The sequence below is a fragment of the Botrytis byssoidea genome (genome assembly GCF_014898295.1).
Source record: "Botrytis byssoidea strain MUCL 94 chromosome Unknown BBYS_009, whole genome shotgun sequence".
Classification (NCBI taxonomy): Eukaryota; Fungi; Ascomycota; class Leotiomycetes; order Helotiales; family Sclerotiniaceae; genus Botrytis; species Botrytis byssoidea.
Window position 1 is genome coordinate 1,554,344 of NW_024065850.1, and position 21,094 is coordinate 1,575,437.

Genomic DNA, 21,094 nt, shown 5'->3' on the forward strand with positions numbered 1-21,094 from the left:
CGCGTCGAAGTTGTTTTAAGAATGTTTACATCACCGCACCGCGACAAGGCTTCTATGTCCACAAGGCTCTCCACCAGAAGCTGCAAGGCTACCTTATATATTTTATCCACCCACATCCACACCCACATCGTCCACATACCTTGTCCAGTCCAAAGCTCTGCATATCACCGTGCAAATAGTTGTTAAACACATCACACATCATCATCATCATTACGGTAACCACAAATCATAAATAGTAGCTCTCTCTCAAAATATGTATCGCATCAAAAAGATTGTCATTGTACAAAAATAACACTTCTAATCATTAACCCCCGGCCAGCATCTGCATAGATATTGTACGTCCAAATGCGTCGCCTCGCATGCAAATAAAGTTCAGTCAAGGTGTGAAAAGTAAAAAAAAACTAATGTAGCAGTGGAATTTCCTTCATTTCATGGTCCAATTATCAACCTCCAACCATCTGTATGTCGTAGATTGTAATCTTCTCAATTCCTGGAAAGAAATCCCAGATTGGGAACGAGATAATAGTAGCAAAACAAGTTCTGGTAGAAGTGTATGAAGTGCCACCAAACCAATTCTCTCCCTTCCCTCCACCATCTTATGCTACAAGTTGCATTCGCATTCGGGTTTGTATACATTTTCGAAAGCCTTCCATTCCGCTCCTCAAGTCTCATCTTACATGCCTTCGAAGTCTCCGCCAAGGTCATCTTCATCCAAATCACCATCTTGAATTTCTTTTGCCATTTCGCGTTCGCGTTCTCTTGCTTCTTGAGCATTCTTGAGTTCCAATCGATGTTGATTCATTGGGAATCTCATAGCCTGTGGTAATACGAATTAGTATATAATATATACTACAGTAAGATAAGAGAAGAAAACATACCTTAACACTCTCATCATGGAGAGCAAGACAAGCACGGATACGATCATGGAATGCTTCACCAGGCTCCCTGGTAGCATAGACATCCCCAACTTCCTTACTCTTCATGAATCCCTTCTCACGATCCAAAGTTGCCTCAATGACACCATCACGAATTGCCTTTGCAACGATATATTCCGCGGATTCCTCACTGTTGAGCTTCAGGCGTATGCAGATATCTCGGAGAGAGATCCTTGAGTAGGACAAGGACATCATTCGAATACCGGTTTTGATGACATTTTGTCGTAGACGAAGGATCAAGGTATAAGTACCATCACGTCTAAAAGTCTCCGCATGTTGAGTAATCACAGCCTCGAATTCCGCAATCAACCCTACTCGAACTGCTTGAACGAGATTAAGATATGGTTGCAAAGCACGCTCGAGACTAGCGATTCTGAACGTTGCACGATCAGGAATATCTCCCATCAACAACTCAACCACAAGAAGTAACTTCGTTGCAGTTTGTGAGAATCCTGCCGCACTTGGACTCGAAGGAGCTTTGCGAGTTGCGGCTGTCAAATGTTCATGAGCCTCAGTGTATCTCAATTGAATGGCCCTGATTCGTCCCAGGTAGTACAAATATCTTGCAACTTGGTTGTTGGAGGCGCTTTCGGGGAATTTGGTATGCGAGATGAGAAGATCAGCTTGGGTGATATGGGAGGTTGATAGATAATTTCGTAAAAGAAGTACGATAACAGTTGATTGAGTATCGATATCTTTGCGTAGAACAGCAGTCCGTAAGCCAGAAAGAAGAGCTGGTCGAATAGCGACAATTGGAGAAGCTGGAGAAGGTGGAAGTGGTGCCAACTGTTCAGCGAACAAAGACCAGTAAAAGTAGACGCGAGCGGAGAGAGAATCCAGTGTTCGGCGGTTGAGTCCATGAATGACTGTTGTAACATGCTTGGAAAGTGTAAAGCCCTTCTCATTCATCTTATTATCGAGGAAGAAGATTTGTACGAGGATACTGAGGAAAATATCAATCTCCGGAATGATTTCTTTTGGTTCTTTCTTCCCGTTTTTGGAAGATTTCGAATCAGAATCGACTTCCATCTCACTTGATGATGCCTTGTTAAATGTGGCATTATCTCTGTCAATGCCTATGAGTAAGGCCTTTGCTTGTTGAGTTGCTGTAGGGTAAGTTTCCGTAATAACTTGCGCCAGAATGTCAGCCGTAAGATGTTTTCGAATAGAGGAGATAGATCTGAGGGCTCGGAGTGTGTATCTAGCATCAAACAAAGCAACAGCTTTCTCTAATAATGGAAAATTGCTCTTGATATCTGCGACAAGAAGTGAAATGTTAGCTTTTGTTGGTGGATAGAATCTTACATATGTTGGGTGATTGCTTGACTTACCTGCAACAGCCTTGGCCACTGGATCAACCTTCTCAACACCTGCGCCTTCTTCGCCCTCCGCAGAGCCATCCATAGCTACATCTCCATCGCCATCTTTCGGAGGAGGAGCTGATAATTTAGAGCTCTTTGATGCTGGTACGACAACTGTCATCTCCTCCTCGCCTTCCTTGGTCTTCTTTCCCTTTCCACCTTTCAATGAGGTCTTTGCATCATCCTTCTTCGTGCCGTTGATGCCATTTTCGACTGGATCTGTACCCTTTTTGTATGGTGTTTTGCCAGGCATAACTGCGAAATAAAGAAGATATTTGAAGGTTGACGTCGCCCTTTTGTAAACCTAGACTGGTGGGTGGTAGAGCTAAGGTACTTTTCTTCAAGTCGCGTTGGATGATTTTAAAAGTGATATAGTCGGTCTCTTATTCACAGAAAATATCTCTGTGAGTATAAGGTATCACAGGAGTTTGAAAGGGTTATTGATTAAAAAGGGTGTTATGTAGTTGAGTTGTCAATGGTTGTTATAGCTGTCGTTCACATCTTGGATTACCTTTACAACATCAAAGCTCAAGATTATTACGGCTGCATTTAGCGACCTTTGATGCTGTTTTAACGCGAGTCATCGGGTGCCTGGGGAGCTGGGCGACTGCAAGCTGGCGAAAGAACCCAGCTAATGTGGAACACCGAAAAAATGGCTTTTTAAGCAGGATGTATCATTGAAGAAGTTTGACGTTCATAATACCAAGTGATTATTTGCAATCACGACCGTATATACCAATGTTTCTCAATGAAAGCTTCACAATAACTTCAATGACTAACCCATCACCCACCCATCCTGATATCAAACCAAGACCCTAATCTCGTATCAGCCGCCAACCTAAAGCACGAGATCACATCTGAATCACGTGCCAACACAGGACATCACTCGGGTCCTTGACGAGGCTTGGGAACGAATGAGGAGCGAATTTTGCACGTCAATGAACGAGGCCAGTAGATTACCGTAGTAAATACTCTCGCCAGGATAGATTAGTACTTGGTAGACAGAGCTGTACTTAGGTAGGTAAAACGCGACATTAATTTCTTTGTGGAGGTCATTGTAATTTGGAATAAGATCTAATCGAAAAATCTGCAATTTAGGCCTGTGGCAGAGGACGGCGATGGATTCATTATTGAAGTCACATTATCATAATCATAGACACCACATCGTAGTGAACTTGTATTAAGATTAATGAAGTGTCATAGTAATTAGGAAGTACCTTGGTATCTTAGTACCTATCTTAGAAGACTGCCACTTATTACCCGGAGAGAACACAGATGATGATCTCAAAACATCATGATACCACTCCCCCAACGCCAACGACAGCCCATGCCATATGCACATCAATTTAAGATGAATAGCCCAACACCAATCATCATTCATCCCATGCCCTGATAGTATAGTGACCCCTAAGAAAATTATCCCGATTCATATCCGTAATTATCATTTTCCTTTTCGTCAATTTCAATGACCATTGCGAAGTGATGTAGACATATCGGACATCCTGATAGCTTGAAAACAACGCCTTCTCAAATTATGGACAACACCTTTAATCACTACCCTTTCCACCCGTGACCTTTGCAGCTTGAACGGCGCTCATCTTGTTGATCCATCCAGAGCTTGGTGCAATCTTACGGACGGTTCGAATTTCATCACTGGCGTAACCTGGGATACGAATATTGTAACCGCGCTCGAGAGTGAGTTGAATGTCGCGGATTTCCAGAATTTTTGAACCACGTTCCTTGGCATTCTTACACGCGGCTTGAAGAACTTGATCGACGAAGTTGTCGGCCACTGTAAGAATGGACTAGTAGATCTTGTTAGTTTATGTTAATTTCAGCCCATTCGGAGGCATGGAGTATTATATATTCGCGACAGGGGTCATAAGAACGAGCTTGCAAATCATCGTAATGGGAATACAGGGAAAATTTCATACCTCTTCAACTTCAGCAGTCAGACCGCCACCTGCAATATTCTCTCCGCCACCAGTAACTTGTCTAACAAGCTCATCTAATTTCTTCTTACTCAAAACGCGGTCACCCTCGCCATCCAGGACGTAACCTGGAGTTTTGGCTATAACTGGTTGGCCCATAACTCCGTTACCAGCACCTGATGGACCACCAGTAAATGAAGGACGTGATTGGCCCATTTGGACAGGTTGTGGGGGTGCGATTGCTCTTTCTGGCAAATGTTTTGGAATTGGAAGTTTTGTTGAGCTTGGATTTTGTTGTTCCCTGGGCATAGTATTAGGGTGAGTATGCGAGTGACCCATGACCGTATTAGGTGTGGTCGTTTGACCACCCGCGCTGGAATAACTTTGAGCCGCAGTTTGTAATGCCGCTTGATGAGTTAAAGCTCTTGGGGGTCCAGGTGGGTGTGGTGCATTGATAGAGTTGGCTGATTGAGGAATGGCCGATTGAGGAGAATTTGTTTGACCCGGACGTTGCTGATTATTTTGCATTTGAGTAATGGCGGTGTTGATCGGAGCTGGCATTGTTGGTTCCGTTTTGATACCTTGCGCCTGCCCAGGTTGAGATTGAGGCATGGTTGGATGGGTAGGTACGTTTGGCGTAGGAACTTGGGGACCTTGGGATGGCTGTCCTTGTGGCCCAGGAGGTCGATTACCACCACCCATTTGTTGGTTACGAGCTTGTTCAATAGCAGCATTGACAGTCTGAGTATTCTGTAATGCTGGGTTTGGTGGCTGCGGCATATTCATAGGTGGCCTGGGTGCTCCTTGTGTTTGATTCATTTGGGTGGTACCTTGAGCTCCTTGGGTACCCTGGCTTGCAGTAACATCTGCATTTCCATTCCCATTCGCATTTGTATTGGATGGCCCAGGTGCAGGAGCTTGTGGTTGTTGAGGATGCTGAGTTTGGCCTTGATGAGCGTTTCCTGCTGTGATACGTTTCTGGTTCTCTCTAATCTCATCCACGAACTTCTTGGCCATGTGATGTTGTTTTTTAACCTCTGCTAATCTTGTCTGATGGTCTGCTTCATCTTGTTCCGTTGCGGTACCTTCTTCTCTTTTCTTTCTCATATAATCTTCCATACCCTTTGCCTGTATATTTGTCTTTTCCATCTGCATCAAGCCCTTTGCATACTTGTTCTTCATATCTGCCATCCATTTAGTCCATTCTGGTGATTGCGGGGTTAAGTGTTGTGGGGCATGCCACGGAAATGTTCTGACGTGCTGCAGAATCTTCTCTGGCATTTGAGGATTAATCTGAGGCCTTGCTTGCTGTTGAGAAGAAGTTCCAGCATTGGAACTAGTAGCTTGATTATCCTGTGACTGTGTGGCTTGTTCCTGCTGTTGGGGAGCTGGTTCTTGCTGAGGTGCCTCATTCGATGGAGCTGTCGTGGGTTGTGGTGCTTGTTGCGCCTGTGGGCTTCGCTGATTCTGTTGCTGAGTCTGTTGTTGATTCACTTGATTTTGTTGAACCTGCTGAGTTTGCGCCTGGTTTGGCTGATTCTGCTGACTCTGCTGATTTTGTTGATTCTGCTGGGCTTGTATCTGGCGCTGTTGCTGCTGTGTGCGAAATTGCACTATCCTGGATGATACTGACTTCGAAAACTCAACCAATTTCCGCTTGGCGTCTTGATGTGCTGATGATTCAAGAGGATTATTTTCAACATGAGCCCAAAGTCCTTTCAATCCTTGCTCCCATTTGGCTTTCTCCTCTTCTGTAAAAACATTCGCAGGTAGTTGGCGCATCATTTCGGGCTTAAACAATGTCTGCGGTCGTTGCGAAGTCGCAGGCTTCTCATGACCTGGAAAGAAAGTATTCATTTTGTGAGATTTTGACAAATGATTTGAAGGATTTAAATAATAACACTAAAGGCCGTTAATATTGGTTAATACCACATATGTTCTTCTGTAAGAGGTCGTTAAATGTCTGATAAATTCAAATTTTGGTGGTTATATGATGAGGTAAGGTAGACATTGTAGATGGATTTATAGATCCCACTCGGAAGCGCTAATAGATATAGTCCAAGCGCCCAGTCTAAGTCTTTTGCCAGTACACATTTATTGAGCCTTGCACCAACCAGAGCCAGCCTATATATTTTCCCATGGGGAACATCAGATGGACATCTACAATGTAGGTACATATTGAAACTTCTCGGAGACACTTTTCATTGGTTTATGGATCAGCTCATTGGGGATTACAATTTGTCACTGTAAATCTATAAGAATTTCTAATTGAATCTACCAACTCTTGTTGCCTCATGCATTCTGTGTTCGTTGTTGTTAATTATAGTACTCCTCTCACCTACTTTTCCTTCTTGAAATTGTTCAAATTTTGACAGATAGATATCACCATTTGATTACTTCTTCATCCAGTCTATTAGAATTAGATATTTACAAACTGCACTTGTTGATCCAAGGAGATCCACTGTATCAACTCATTGTTCATACCTAGGTAGGAATAGGTACTTACTATGAAAATTTTCTTATTGACTTCTTTCTAACATGTAACTTATCTCATAGGCAAATTTAAGTATCTAAAATCTTCAAAATACGTGTTTGGCTACCTTTATCACACTGTTCTGGACGAGAAGCTAGATATCAACTACTGACTGTCAGGCCAAACATGGCAGCTTGGTGATGACGATATTTCCAGATCTGGATTTCAATATCTAATTCTCAATTCCTCAAATGTGTAGATGATACAAAGTGCAAAGTCTTAACAACTTCTACTTCAATGTCAGATCCCAGATCCTCAAAAGATCTATACCCCAATACAACCACATACTGTGGCCTAGGGTTTTCATATCGATAAAAGGTATACCTATTTGTAATCTCCTATATCTTTTGCCATGACCGTTTCGTCCTCTCCCCACCCAGTCTATAAAACAAACCCCGAGACCATGAGTTTCAGTCCGGATTCCGGGCTCTATTGGCCGGTACTGCTATCCTTACATCCGCTATGCAATGCAATGTTTGATGAATGAATAATGGACCAAACGTAAGAAAAAATCCACTCAGTGATAAGTCTCTCGCTCAAAAATGTAGAGAATAATATGCTACCGTCATATATATTATGCCTCCATGCAATGAAATGCCGCCTTGTTCATAATTCATTAATTCGTCACCCCCTTTTTATATCCATACTCGCCGATCTGCACACCTTCATCATCCTTCATTTAACAATGTTTATGCCCCTGAAGTCCTGTTACTTTCAAGAAGAAGAGTCGATATCCATAGATTCATCCAAGATGTAATATGGCAATTCTCTTAAGTCGTCCAATTCTGTGTCATCTTCAAGAACTTCCTCGCAACTATCTGGTTCTTCCAATTCTGGAATCCGGGGTGGTGGATCATCAAATATAAGACTCGCCCGTTTGTCTCCCCCATGATTGAATGTTTTCCTTCGTAGTCTTCTAGCACTAGATCCCGCCTCGTTCGCGCTTATATGATCTGGCTTTAAATCCTCATCGTCAGTATCGCTCCCTATACTTTGCGCAAGTGATCTTTTTTGTACAGTAGCTGAACTGCGGCGTCGACGACGACGTTCTTCCCGATTGCGCTGTACCCAAGCTTCATGCTCATCCAATGGCGAGCCATCTTGTTCTTCATTGTTAAAAGCGTCTGTGCAGTCGTGTGCGGTAAGGTCGCGCAGATCACTAATGAAGTGTGGATCGAGCTCGGCTGGTGTAGATATAGGCGCAATATGCCCTCCATCGGACTCAGCGTCTTCGTATTGGTGGGGTCGTATTATAAGTTCCTCGTCGCAATCGTAGCCCTCAAGATCGCTGTCTGTTATTTCTTCCAAAGTGAAATTGCCCTTTTCTACTACCCGTGAATGCCTGTGAATGGGCGATGAAAGTGGTGATTGCGCGCGTTGGGAACTCTCTGATCGCGGCGGACTTGCGCTGCCCGAGGATTCGGACGAGGGAGAAGTAGATCGTGGAGACAAATCTTCGACTCGATTGTAGCTGAAATGAGGCCCTGGACCATTGGGTATAATCCCATTTGTTTTAGGTGAGGGACGAGAAAAGTTCATGGATGGCCGTTGAGGTGCGAAGGTAAAGGTGGAATTAGTCGGGGTCTCAGGTGGTGATGAAGGGCCAACACTTTGAGCGAAATTGAGATTGGGAGTTGTAGGTCGCATGTTTGACAGCTGCAATTTCGTGATTCCTCAGGTAGACCAAAGTGATCAAATTTTCGTAAGATGTGTATGTTGCGATTGAGGTCAAGGTGTAAGAACTGGTGGTGAATCTCTCCTGGCAGGAGAAGGAAGATCTGGAGGGTCACAGTTCATGATAATCTCGAAATGAGCTTGGGGTGCCAAGAAGCCTCGCAATTATGGATTCGAGGCTATCGTCAACCGTCAAAAGGGGATAAGTCTGGTCTCAGAGCTGGTTAACGAGGGATCTGAGGGACAAGGTCCTTGTTGAAGATACAAGGGTCAGCGTAACTTGTAGATCTAAGTAAACAAGGCGACCAATGATAAACATCGAATTCAATTATAAAAAGAAATTGAATGTGGGTCAATTGAACTGAGACCGTCAGGTATTCATTAGATAGATGAAAAGGGGACCAAACTTGTTTCGAAATGTTGAGGATGAGGCGTTCGAAAATGCGTATATCATTCAAGGCCAAAAAAATAATATAAGTTTTTCCGAGAGAAAAAAGTGCGTGTTGCGGGAAGCCGAAAGAATAATCTTATGCGTTTTTTTGTCTCCACACTTCACTGATGCCGTAGATCAATACCCTGAAGAAGAGGTGTTCTGGTAACCAGTTGGGAGCGTTGGAGGGGTAGGAGAAAAAAGTTTGACCCGAATCTTCGGGTAAACCTCGAATTGAAAGAAGTTGGATGAAAGAGGAAGAAAGTTGAAGTAGCCAACAACTTTCAATCAAAGCAAGATAAGAGATATATGGACAATGGACCCGTTGATGGTATCAATCAGTCTATAGGTATTGGGCAGAAATAACCAAGGAATAAGCTTCTTTACCAATGAACGAAAGAAGGGAAGAGACTAATGACGAGTTGCTTTTTCTTGCGTGCTTTAGTTTATGGTTGTATCGGTAGATAACTGAGTAGTGGGCGGCGAGTCGTCAATCGTCAATGCCACCAATCGATCATTGATGCACTATGCGGTCAGTTGGTTGGATTGTTTGGATATGTGGAATATGTATATGTATGGTGGCTCCCTGGGGAAGTTTATATTGGATGGAAAGATGGATTGGATGGCAACGTTCGATCATTCCCAAGCATGAAAAAGCAAATTTCCCTCTCGTGTGAAATATTCGAGACGAGACGAAAACTCACTCTGAATCCTCAAGAAAAGGGAATAGCTTTATCCTATCCTACCATGGCTTTTCCGAGTATCCTCCAGGGCAAGAAAGAAATAATGGTGTTGCGATATATGTGTTGTCAGTAACTCCAAATTGATAAATAAGCAACAAGCAGCAGTGAGAGATGAACGGGAGAAAAAGCAATCAAAGTTGAGCAATGATCAAATTTGGAAAACAAGAAAAAGAAAACTGGAAGAGAAAGATTGACGATAGGGATTATGGAAGACGAAAATTATCAAGGGTAGATAATATGCAAACAATGCATCTCTCATGCTTGAACGATTATATATCTACCAATTGCAATTGTTGATTCAAATTAAAGTCGAAAATGCGTTGTTCGGATCGATCGAAACTATCTAAGAGAAGAGAAAGGCGGGAGAGAGAGAACGTATATGTATACCGGTATAGGAGACAAGAAAGATACAAATACAAGTGGAATACATCATGTTGTCGTGAAAGGTGCAGAAGATTTGCATTGGGCAAGGGAAGAAAAGTCAAGATGTGATTCGTGATTGAAGAAGAGAAGTGCATATCATGTGATTAGATTGGACAACCCAGTTTTACGCGTCCTCTGCAGCCCTCCACCAGTGGGTGCATGGACTGACGGGACACTTCCCAATTTTCAATATTTTCAATAAATCCATTCTTCAATTGTTTGATATCAGAATTTGTATTTTGATTATTTTATCTTTATTCAAGAAATATAACAAATTTTAAAATAAATGGTTCAATATATCAAAAGATATTTACAAGTTCATTTTTGTACTGTCCCGTGAGTCCGTACACCCACTGGTGCTCTGCTTCAAATGATTATCTAATAATCCGGTGTCGGGATTTTGTTGTTGTCCCGCGTCTTGATACCCTTGCCGATAATTATGAAGTACCTAGTGATTGTAAATAATGACTTTAGATATTGATAACCTTCAAACCCATCAATCGTCCAACCACGCGATACTGCACACACTGAGACTTCTACAATGTCTTTACTCGAAAGACATCTGGAGCAAATTGCTCTCTCGGCGGATTCAATAGCTTCATTACCGTAAGTATCTGCTCGTCTTTCAGCCCAATTTGAGCCACTAACCCCGCTACCACAGCTTTCCCCCTCCTCAGATCTTTACCAATGCTCTCCTCTCCAATCAAGACATCACCGCCCTAATTCGCGACACGGAACCTCATGAGCGCGCCCTCTTTTCTGTACCTCCGCCCCCACCACCTCCAACCCAGATAGCTCCCGAGCCCAAACCATCCAAGTCCCGCCGCCAAACAGTCTTCAATGTAACATCCGGCGAAGTAGCTCCTGCGTCTGGTCCTAACGGTCGAGCACCTCGGCGAAATACCGCTGTTGCTGCTGTACTTGGCGCAGAGTTGCATTCTCAAGTTCGCAAAACTGAGACTGGGAAGGGGGAAATTGATATCGAAGTTTTATTGAAGGGAGCGGAGAAATTGAATGGAGTATATCCTGTACAAGGGGTTCCAGAGAGAATAAGAGGTTTACGCAGTAGATATGCGCAATTAAGAGAGAGCGTGAAGCGGCACGAACAGAAGGTGCAGAAACAGACAAGAGAATTAGAGAGGATGAACAGAGGGAATGATACTGAGAGTGGCGAGGAGGACAATCAGCAGGTGAACGAGGAGCCATCGGAGATAGAGATTACGGATGAAGACTTGAGGAGAGAGGAGAGGGAGATCAGGGAGCTGGAAATGAAGAAGAAGGCATTAGAAGAGAGGGTAACTGGGATGGAAAGGGATCTAGGAGGATTATTAAGATGAGCTCCCAGGTACTGACTCTGAGCATGGTGGGATGAGTATCTCCATTTGAGTTCACGATTTATGACGCTGTATATTTTTTGATACCCGGATTATGGAGTTGTTGTCATATTTTGCTTCCATTCGTGATACTTTTGACTTGTTGGTGTTTTTCGAATTTTGCTCCCTTGTCAGACACTGGTAGTGATTGCTCGTTACGGAAGAGGTCTATTCATGGAGAGAGATCGCTGGAACTAAAATCCGCCCATCAGTTCCTTTCGATATTTCTAGTTTGATTCGACTTAGGTTGGGACCTTACAATTTGGTCGTACGCTCCAGATTATGTCTTCCACCACTTGAACTGAGCCCAAAGTTCACAAGTTTCAAATGAACTATTTCAATATTTAGTTCAACCTCGCTCTTAAATTTGATCATGGCATGTCACTTACTGATCCTGACCTATCTCGCTTTCTCCATTTCGAGAGCAGTGATGATTAATTTCACAAATCCCCTGTTATAAATAGGTAGTGAAGTCAGAAACTCCTACTATTACATTCATAGTATTTAACACAAGATACACTTATCCGCAAGCGAGTTGGCTTTATGTCTCCATCTACTCAGCAGCAATTTAAAAGATTCGAATATATTTGCATACCTCACGCAAACCGAAAAAGATTTCTACCTGGTCTTCATATCTACCTCCTGTGTTTCCTTGCCACTTTTTCTCATGTCACCCTGCTACGTATATGCTGCTTCACTTTCCCACATCTTCTCCGAGGTCCACTGGGATCCAAGTTGAATGCTAATAGTTTTTGGTAATGGCATTGAATTTCTTGTTATCACTATTTTGATCGCTAGTAGGTGTATACTTGATTGTCATTCTTCCGGCTTGCTACCAGTCGAATTCCTTACCCTCATATTGTATTTATTCCTACTATCAGTAGCATAACCGTCGTACAAGAGGCGACTTCTACCCGCATTACACACAGATTCGTTACCAAATTAAGGCCCTCGATGTGGATGACCAGTGTATGTCGACTATTGTTTCGTGACCGTCTGCACAGGGTGTTCCCACTGTATTCTTGACTTCTTGATTAGCCCTTGCATTTAAGTATGAAAGCTACAAAAGGTGTGGAAATCTGATGCTCTTCCCTGATACTATCACGCCTCGTGTCTCATGATTTTTGAATTTAGCCTCCACTTGCTGAACTTGTAAATTCACTCGTATCTACACTAGCTAGCCCCATGTCAGTATATAAATATCTCCCATTGCTTGAGATCCCGATTTCTTTGTGTGTAGATCCGAGCGAAGAAATCGACTTTCAACGGATTCAACGACGTACTAGAGTGCCTAGGTTAAGGATATCTATCTTTTCTGGGGTTGTAGTTGAATGAAGATACTATTATATTCTAGCTAGAACCGTGTGTTTGGGATGTATGTGGCACAAATACTGGCATTGTTAGTAACTTTTCAATGTTGTCGAAGGTATGACACTCCGTGTTTCTTCATCAGTCACTTTCTGTTCTCACCATAGTCTGCAAGTGAATACAGAAGCAAAGGTCGGAAACCCTCATTCTAGTTGTTGGGGTCAACGTAAGAGTTCTCTGGGAAGATTAATAGGTTACTTTCACTGTCGTATTACTCACAGAAAGTAGAACTGCATTGCTATGTTACGTTTGAGTTGATGGAATATGCATACATAGTCTTCCATCGTTGCAACTACGACTTTTATACTCAGAAATCTCCGCCCCATAAAACTATGGTTGTTCGCTAACGTACAACGTGATTAACTGTCCCATAGGATAATCCGCCTGCTTCAACTAATGCGAAACGAATGAAGACACACTTGGAGTCAAGTATGGTGAGCTGTATTTTCCAGCGAAGACGCAAATCAAGTCATATTTTGATTAAACCTACGCGCTTCTTCCTGCCCCTCAGTCATCTGATCTAAGTGCGACTGTATGCTTTACTAACCTCCTCGTTGTCGCTATTTTGAGCCATATTGTTGCCACGACTATACACCATCACTGATGTAGATGATATGAAAATTGAGGACCGACCTATCTTTGTGCTAAGCATTGTGCCAGATTGGGATATTTCATCTTGCCCATCTCAAAGACAGATCTTGCCTCATTCTTTCGCTGTGGTACGTACAATATTGAGGAACGTATGAAAGGCAATACAGCCCAAGTTATGTACTTCTCCAATATCAACTAAAGATGTGATGCGGCACTTCGAGATTCGCTAAGTCGTTCCCACTCGGGACCGAAAAGGAAGGTTGGAAAGTACAAATAACATGTACTCCTCAACTTTGACCTCTCTAGGTAAATGTTATACTTCCGCATCACCAGGCAGGCTTGATGACTTCGCCATGCATTCTTTATTGAGGTCAATTGCTAGAAGTTCGTAATATGCCCCGGAAAGCTGATTTCGATTGATAGACTTCTACACGAAAGGACAGAACATTTTGATAGCGGGAGTGTAACATCGCTAGCCTTGATGGAGCATTATCATTGTCATTGATCAGTTTGATACATCCATCTTTCGAAAGTGAATATCAACCACGGTATCCTATATATGGTACAACAAGATGGACAATAACATGTAATACGCTATTAGCTGCATACCTCAAGTAGGCTCCTGCATCATGCATACAGTTCATGACGGCTAAGTTATACCCTCATCGCAAGTCCATATCACGGTCAAATATGACTTTATAGTTCATTTGTTGGTTCTAAACTTTGTCTGTGTAAATGAGCTTGCTCTGGAGACTTTTGGTTGTTGAACTGTTGTGTAGTCCTAAGCAAGAATGAAAGAGAGCATGGGCGTGAAAATGTCTCTACTCTTGGTGAAAAGAAGGTCCAGGTTTGACCTTCAAGAAGATAGAATCTTCCACCCACATTCTGCCTTCAACTCTAGAGATATATTCATGATCCCACCGGAGCTGCTTTTTACTGCCCCACTTGCACAGCCGCTCTCAAAGTCATCGTCGGCATTCATCAATTTGCTCGATGAGATTCTTCCACCATTCTACTCAACGCTCTTAGCTTGGAGTGTTGGGAACTTTATTTCTAAACACGTTTCTCTGCGTCGAGGTTCCGATATTATGATGAAAAGAGGCATTGGCAACGTATTAATTGTGGATATATTATCACTCTTGCTGGAGATGTCAAGATCGTATTGGACCGCAAGCCAGTCACCAATGGTCTCATTCAAGAGCAAGTTTGAAAGCGTTCGTCTATAAAGGATGGAAAGCATGACATCAAGATTGGATCGGGAATGGAAATAAAACAAACAGCAATTCCGAAGACCTACTATAAATATGGAGATAACCCACCATTCGACCGATTAACCCCGCTGACACAATGGCAAATACGACTTGAAAATCTGATACCGTTTCCGTTCCTCGGCGGAGGTGGAGGTCTTCAGATACTTGTACCTTCCCATAATGCCCCAATAGAGTACTGATTCCCCACCGTAGAGTAACAATGGCGTTGTATTAAGCTTGTACATGCATGGGGGAGTGACTATACTTTACCGCGGACTCCGGGCTCTCTTCGTTTCTCCATGTTTCTGAACTCTTAGATGGAGTCAAGGTGATTGTGGAGTTAGGGCTCCACGATGACTGTGTGGATGACAAGGCAAATATTTATAGAAAGCCTATTAGCATGTCTCGAGCATGTGAATGGGAATGGGGTGCTCAAGATGAGGTTGGTAAGCGAATCGGCAAGCAGTGCTCCGTGGCAGTTATTGCCCCACGCATAATTGTATCCTTATGATTTGCTTAGCACACGATTGATACATGTCAAACCCTGGAACACTAATATTTTGGGGAATCTCAGACAATATACGATGTATCTGGGCGGTGAGATATGATAAGGTTAGTAGTTTGATTAATCAAAGGCTTACAAAGTGATAGAAGTGGCTCAGATCGTGTAACGTTCTGGACCATTGCTAGGTAGGGCTGATGCACGGGACGAAGAACAATGTTTGCAGCGAATGAATTCGAACCAAATAAGCCAAGTGACGAACTAATTGTCTATTCCAAGTTCATATGTTGTGCAACAAAATGACCGATCATTTAATCATCGTCTTATTCATAATCACTCAGCGTGCATACCTTTTACCCAACTGAGAATCGTTTGCAATATAAAATATCTATCGTAAGCACTTGTCTTTCAGGCTATCAATAACTATGAGTATCAGCACATCAAACAGGGATCTCTAGCGTCTCTAGCCACTCGGAATTCCACCGCATGGCGGACCACACCCTAAATCTATAATCCAACGCCCCACACACTAACGACAGTCTCACTATGTACGTACCTCGTAACGACGCTATTGTAAGCACTTGAACATGAGCATGGGCCCACTCTACGTCAATTATTGTTGGATATCAACAGTTGTGTTACGAGAGGGATGGATGCAGCGATGTTCTGATAATGGTGATATAGGAAATGATTACCAACTGTTCGATGAACATACGATTATGCCGTGTCCGAATGATATAAAAGGGGGAGGATGTCAAGGAAAGTGAAGTCTATCTCATCCATTCATCCCTTCTTCATTCAAGATAATTCAATCTCACAACTCATTTCACCATGAACGCCCTTATTGACTCGTTAACAAACGGTAATGCCTCCAGTTCTCATGAAGGAGTCTTAGCTTACAGAGCTCCCTCCCTTCTCCAACCTCATAGAGCTCGTGATGCTATCCGCGATGCACACGATGGAAAGATCGCACCACTAGTTGGTTTCTTTGTCGGTTTACCGTCTCCACCTATCGCAAAAGTAGCAGCTCAATTGGGCTATGATTGTGTGTGGATTGATTGGGAACATACATCCATGAGTGTGGAAACTATGACGCAAATGGTGCATGATGTTCAATTTATGAGTGAGGGAAAGAGTTTTGCAATCGTTCGGTACGTTTCCATATAATTATATTCAGAAGGCTATACTGATAATATGTAGTGTGTCAGGCCATGGCCACGCATCAATAGGCTATGCCCTAGATGCTGGTGCCTCTATTCTCGTCCCCCAAGTCGATACAGTAGAACAAGCCAAACAAATCATCTCGTCCGCCAAATTCGGCGCCGTTCGAAATGGTACTCGTTCAGCACCTCCAGCTCGATACCTAATGGGTATCTCAGACACCACCATCGATCCCTCCAAGTCCATTTGGGAAAACGTAAATAACCAAGCCGCCATAATAATTCAAATTGAAACTCTCCAAGCAATTCACAATCTCGATGCTATTCTTACCGAATGCGGCGAAAATATTGATTCGGTCTGGCTAGGCTCATTGGATGCGAGAATTAGTATGGGACTGCCCGGTATGTGGGGTGCTGAGAAGGAATGGACTGATGCGGTTGCACTTTATGAAAGTACATTGGCAAAGCATAATAAACCTTCCAGTGGAATGGCTATGGGCTTTAGCGTGGATGATAAGATAGCGATGGCAAGAGGGAAAAGTTTGGTGGTTAGTGGGAGTGACGTCTTTCCATTGATGATGCAGGCAGCTGAGGCGAAACAAATGCATGCAAATTTGAAGGCTCACGATCACAAGGGAATTTACAAGATATTGTAAGAGCCGGGTGAAGAAGTCCGTTATTGTGGTGTTCAGCCAGCAACAGGAAGAATTGCGAGCGGGAAAAGGACAATGGTTTATGTTTAGAGATTAAAATATCAAAATTTTACATTCACTAAATTTGTTTTCTACTCCTATTCTACAGCTGATAATCAAATTTCGTCTATAAGAAAATCAAGTGGTCCATCCTCTCTCACTCAAAGACACATAACTTTTAAAAGACACGTTTCCTTCCATGGGACTATCAGCCAAGCGGGCCAGAGGGAAGCGTTTACATCAGAGACAGCTAGATGAGATCTTCCCGTCGTTTATTTCTTTTCGTCTATAGTTTTCAGTATTGTCAATGTATCGCTTGGTTTATTCTAGATCGTTCTCTGCCAATAGTTTGCTGTCAAATATTCGAAGTTTTAACGGGTTTGATGGTAAACCTCTACTCATTTATACTTCTAACGCGTACAGAATATCAAGGTGAAGTAAGAGAAAAATCTTAACGCAAATGATTTAGTAGACCACGAAGCTGTCAAGAACTTTTACTTTCACTACGCTGTGTTTCCTGAATGGATAATTCGTCGGCTTATCCTCTTCCAGGCTAAAAATTTCAAAATATTTTTCCCAGGCTTTTTATAAGTCTCCTTCGGTGGGGAATATCCGAATTTTCAGATCATCAATGATCTAGTAGTAAATCAAAATTCACCACTTATTATTGACACGATAATGTTTCCTTGCACCTAAGTATACCAGAAGTTCGCCTGGAGATTGAACTTCTATAAGAATAAACTGGTTCTACAGAACAATGAACTTTGTGTTTGAGTATGCTGGACATTGAGAAATTGGTATTCATTTGATTGGAAACTTGAGTATCGAGAGATGTTGAAGTGTTTGTCTCTTGCCCCGATCTTGATTCAATATATCCGATTCTTGCTGTGAGTTTGTGACTTTATCTTATTCATATCATGCTGTCTCAAATTTGGGATAAAAGCTGTTCTCGCTGTCTCTCGAGATATCGTCATCATCGAAAAGCATTCGTTGTTGTTGCCGTTATACGTTGCAAGACTGAATTACATGAACTTCATAACCTTCACTTCACACAAATTGGATTCCTTTGTTCCCTTGCTTTACCAATCAAGCCACGACCCTAAAACTCAACATAGTGAAGGATGACACCCTTCCAACTCGTCTTTAGTGGGATAATGCGTAAAATTGAAGGAGAATAAATAGTATATTCGGTCTCTTTTATATCCGTATCGCTTATCCTGATGCTCTGTCCATTCCCAAGAGAATCAATAACATCACGTAGACAATCACATCTTAGTATCCCAAAGAACTGAAGGCGAAACAAAGTACACGGCGATTGAGCGCTCGATCCCGACTCTAGTATAAATCACTTCTCGAAATTTACTTGATGTCGAGGATGGACGACCATGAAAACTTTGGGTTTCTTTTGTTTTCCGAAACTAGAACTATTACCTGTTTCATTGTGTGGTTCCCGCGGAAAAACGGGCAGGTAGTGCAGGATTGGGATTTTCGTGGCTACTGATGAACATCACTCTTATATATATAACGATAAAAAAAAATTGTTGTCACCCGTATTGCAATATACATTGCCGCTGTCATGATTCCTAATAACTATTGTCATCCAATATTCATTATCTCTATCAATTGGCAAGATGCACATATCCGTGAAATAAATGATACGTCTTGGAACTTTTCAAAACATCACCTTAGATTGAGCCTGAGTGGCGAGGAGATAAAGGATAGATCGGTATTCTCTTATGGCTTGGTTCTCCTCCCATTAGCTCGTTATCGATCCTAAAATCTGAGATTTGTTTATCTTTTTATAGATCAGTGGATGGGAGAGTGTGTGGAGGTTGCAGTGAATGGTAGATATGAGTTGAAAAAGAAAATATGCGGGGCTCGATGTATCTAGCCTGATCCGCGATCTAGATACCTAGCCTCGGATCGAGATAGAAAGGAGGGATGAGTAATATCAAATTCTATCTTCAAATATCAATCGTCTCGAGAGAAGATGAGAAATGGAAGTATATAAGTGGATAGGAAGTGTCTCCTTTTATTTCCTACATCTGTGAATACCAAGATTCCGAACATGAAACAAAGACCAGTTGGAATACCGATTCAAGAAGAAAACTCTGTTTGTGGCAGATCCTAAGGTAGGGTTAATTTAAGCCGCTATATCGCAAGGTAATTTGAGACGATTACATGACCTGTTTACTGTCGATATTTTTTATCGAAACCTAGAAGATAAGCATGATAGATAACACCACATCGATATTACCAGTGAATTTTTCCAATTCTTTGATAACTGTTGCATCATTTTCAGGCGCCAATGAGGAATTTAAAATGATAGTTGTGATTTTCGCTAGCAAACTCAAAGATCCCCCTTTTCACCATCGCTTATCTCAATTACCATCTCATGTTTTCTGAGTCATTTTCTCTCACCGACTGATCTTCACATTCCTCCGGAAACAACCTAATCAGCAAACCCAAAAACCAAAACACCATTGTCTAGAAGAAAACGTTTATCCAACTATTCACAAAATGACAATCTATATGCTATGGCCCAGCCCACCCAGTATACAGCGTATAATCGAGGGGAAAGCCCTATAAGAAAGGGCGTCAGAGAAAGGAAAGATAACAAACTCTGAGAAGATTGAAAGCAGTGAGTTGGAATACTCGAGTTATCGAAGATTGTGTAATGCATATTGGACATCTATCAATAGTAATATGTATATAGTCGTCAAAAAAATAACCTTAGATATAAAATTTTCCATATATGTAGCTCAAAATCAAAATCTGATTGCTGAACCCGGGCACGGAATAATCCTCATGTTACTTATTGGACTTTATTATTCTCGCATCTATCTTAATTCACTAGTAATTTTGACTATGAGTAACTCCGCACGTCTTTTTCGTGAAGCCAGGAGAATGGAGAATGGAGGATGTATAGATTTTAGTCATGATCAAGATCTGGAAGTTCAAGAGCATCATGGTGCCCTGGAATGAATCTCCTAGTCATATTGTGTATATCGGTTGGAAATATTATTCAAATGAGATTGGTATACTATATAAGAGCACTTTTTGGGAGATGGGGCGGTTGTATAGGTGGAATTTTGTGAGTACATGCGTGGTAGATATAGATGAGATAACTGGTACTAGCCTGTCCAACTCCAACTTGTACCCTGGTAAATTTCAAATTCGATATCCATTATCTTCTTACACTTCTTGTTCTTTGTATATACAATGGGTGGAATTCCTCACAAAGTGGTAGGCAGGAGAGGGAAGTAAAGAAAAATGAAACAGAACAGAGAATGAGAATGGCGACTAAATCTAACACGCTGAAAAATAGTAAGAAGGGAATATAATAGTAAACAGAAAGAGAGGTAATATACTTACGTACCTAGGAGGTAAGATTTCCGCGCGCTTGCACTTCATTGTAGTATTGATGAGAGAAAGAGGGAAAGAAAGAGAAATACAAGAGAACTATTCCTATCTATAGGCATACACGCATATCTACCTATCTATCAACTCATCATACATTTCCTTCTCCCTTCTCATCTCCTCCCTTATCCTATCATCACATCCCCATCATCACATCCCCATCATCACATCCCCATCATCACATCCCCATCATCACATCCCCATAATTAAACAACCCCTCCTCCCCGCTCCCAGCATCTATAAGATCAATTCAAAACGCGACGAACCTTTTTCTCCTAAAAAAAGAACACCAAAACTAAAGCTAAAGAGTCGAAACAAAGATATACAAATTCGGCTTTAGATAATATGTGAGGTTGTAATATCGAGTATTGAGTAAAAAGTTTGAAGTAGAGAATCTAGAGTATAGAATAGAAATAGGATGAAGTATATAGTATATAACTTACTATGTTTTACCTGTTAACCACCTATTCAAATGATTATAACATAAGATATAAATATGAGTAGATATCAACAGCTAATATCAAAATCCAATATTCATTCTCCAACACTTAACATTCATTCTTCAATATGCAACATGCAACATCCAACTTCCAAATTTAACATCCATCCTCCAACCCCTCACCCCTTAAAAGCCCTCTACAAGTATAAAATAAAACAATCATAATCGAACAATTTCCGCGCGTAATATTGCGTTTAAAATAATCAGAT

At 42.0% G+C, this 21,094-nt stretch overlaps 5 protein-coding genes across 5 annotated transcripts; 2 read left to right on the top strand and 3 right to left on the bottom strand.

Moving 5' to 3' along the window:
* Window positions 1–673: 673 nt before the first annotated feature.
* Window positions 674–2,549, bottom strand: EAE97_005602 (uncharacterized protein; the record flags this gene model as incomplete). The annotated part of the gene is made up of 3 exons (XM_038876114.1): window positions 674–817; window positions 879–2,191; window positions 2,267–2,549. 3 exons carry the CDS (start codon window positions 2,547–2,549, stop codon window positions 674–676), a joined length of 1,740 nt encoding a protein of 579 aa, XP_038733451.1.
* Window positions 2,550–3,843: 1,294 nt separating this feature from the next.
* On the bottom strand, window positions 3,844–6,084 carry EAE97_005603 (uncharacterized protein; the record flags this gene model as incomplete). Its single annotated transcript, XM_038876115.1, has 2 exons — window positions 3,844–4,101; window positions 4,231–6,084. The coding sequence occupies 2 exons, from the start codon at window positions 6,082–6,084 to the stop codon at window positions 3,844–3,846; spliced, it is 2,112 nt and encodes a 703-aa protein (XP_038733452.1).
* A 1,390-nt stretch (window positions 6,085–7,474) lies between these two features.
* Window positions 7,475–8,407, bottom strand: EAE97_005604 (uncharacterized protein; the record flags this gene model as incomplete). The annotated part of the gene is made up of 1 exon (XM_038876116.1): window positions 7,475–8,407. The coding sequence occupies one exon, from the start codon at window positions 8,405–8,407 to the stop codon at window positions 7,475–7,477; it is 933 nt and encodes a 310-aa protein (XP_038733453.1).
* Window positions 8,408–10,457: 2,050 nt separating this feature from the next.
* EAE97_005605 (uncharacterized protein) lies at window positions 10,458–11,493 on the top strand. Its single transcript, XM_038876117.1, has 2 exons — window positions 10,458–10,636; window positions 10,692–11,493. Exons 1-2 carry the CDS (start codon window positions 10,572–10,574, stop codon window positions 11,365–11,367), a joined length of 741 nt encoding a protein of 246 aa, XP_038733454.1. The 5' UTR covers window positions 10,458–10,571; the 3' UTR covers window positions 11,368–11,493.
* A 4,311-nt stretch (window positions 11,494–15,804) lies between these two features.
* Window positions 15,805–17,100, top strand: EAE97_005606 (uncharacterized protein). Its single transcript, XM_038876118.1, has 2 exons — window positions 15,805–16,265; window positions 16,315–17,100. The coding sequence occupies exons 1-2, from the start codon at window positions 15,946–15,948 to the stop codon at window positions 16,928–16,930; spliced, it is 936 nt and encodes a 311-aa protein (XP_038733455.1). The 5' UTR covers window positions 15,805–15,945; the 3' UTR covers window positions 16,931–17,100.
* Window positions 17,101–21,094: the final 3,994 nt, after the last annotated feature.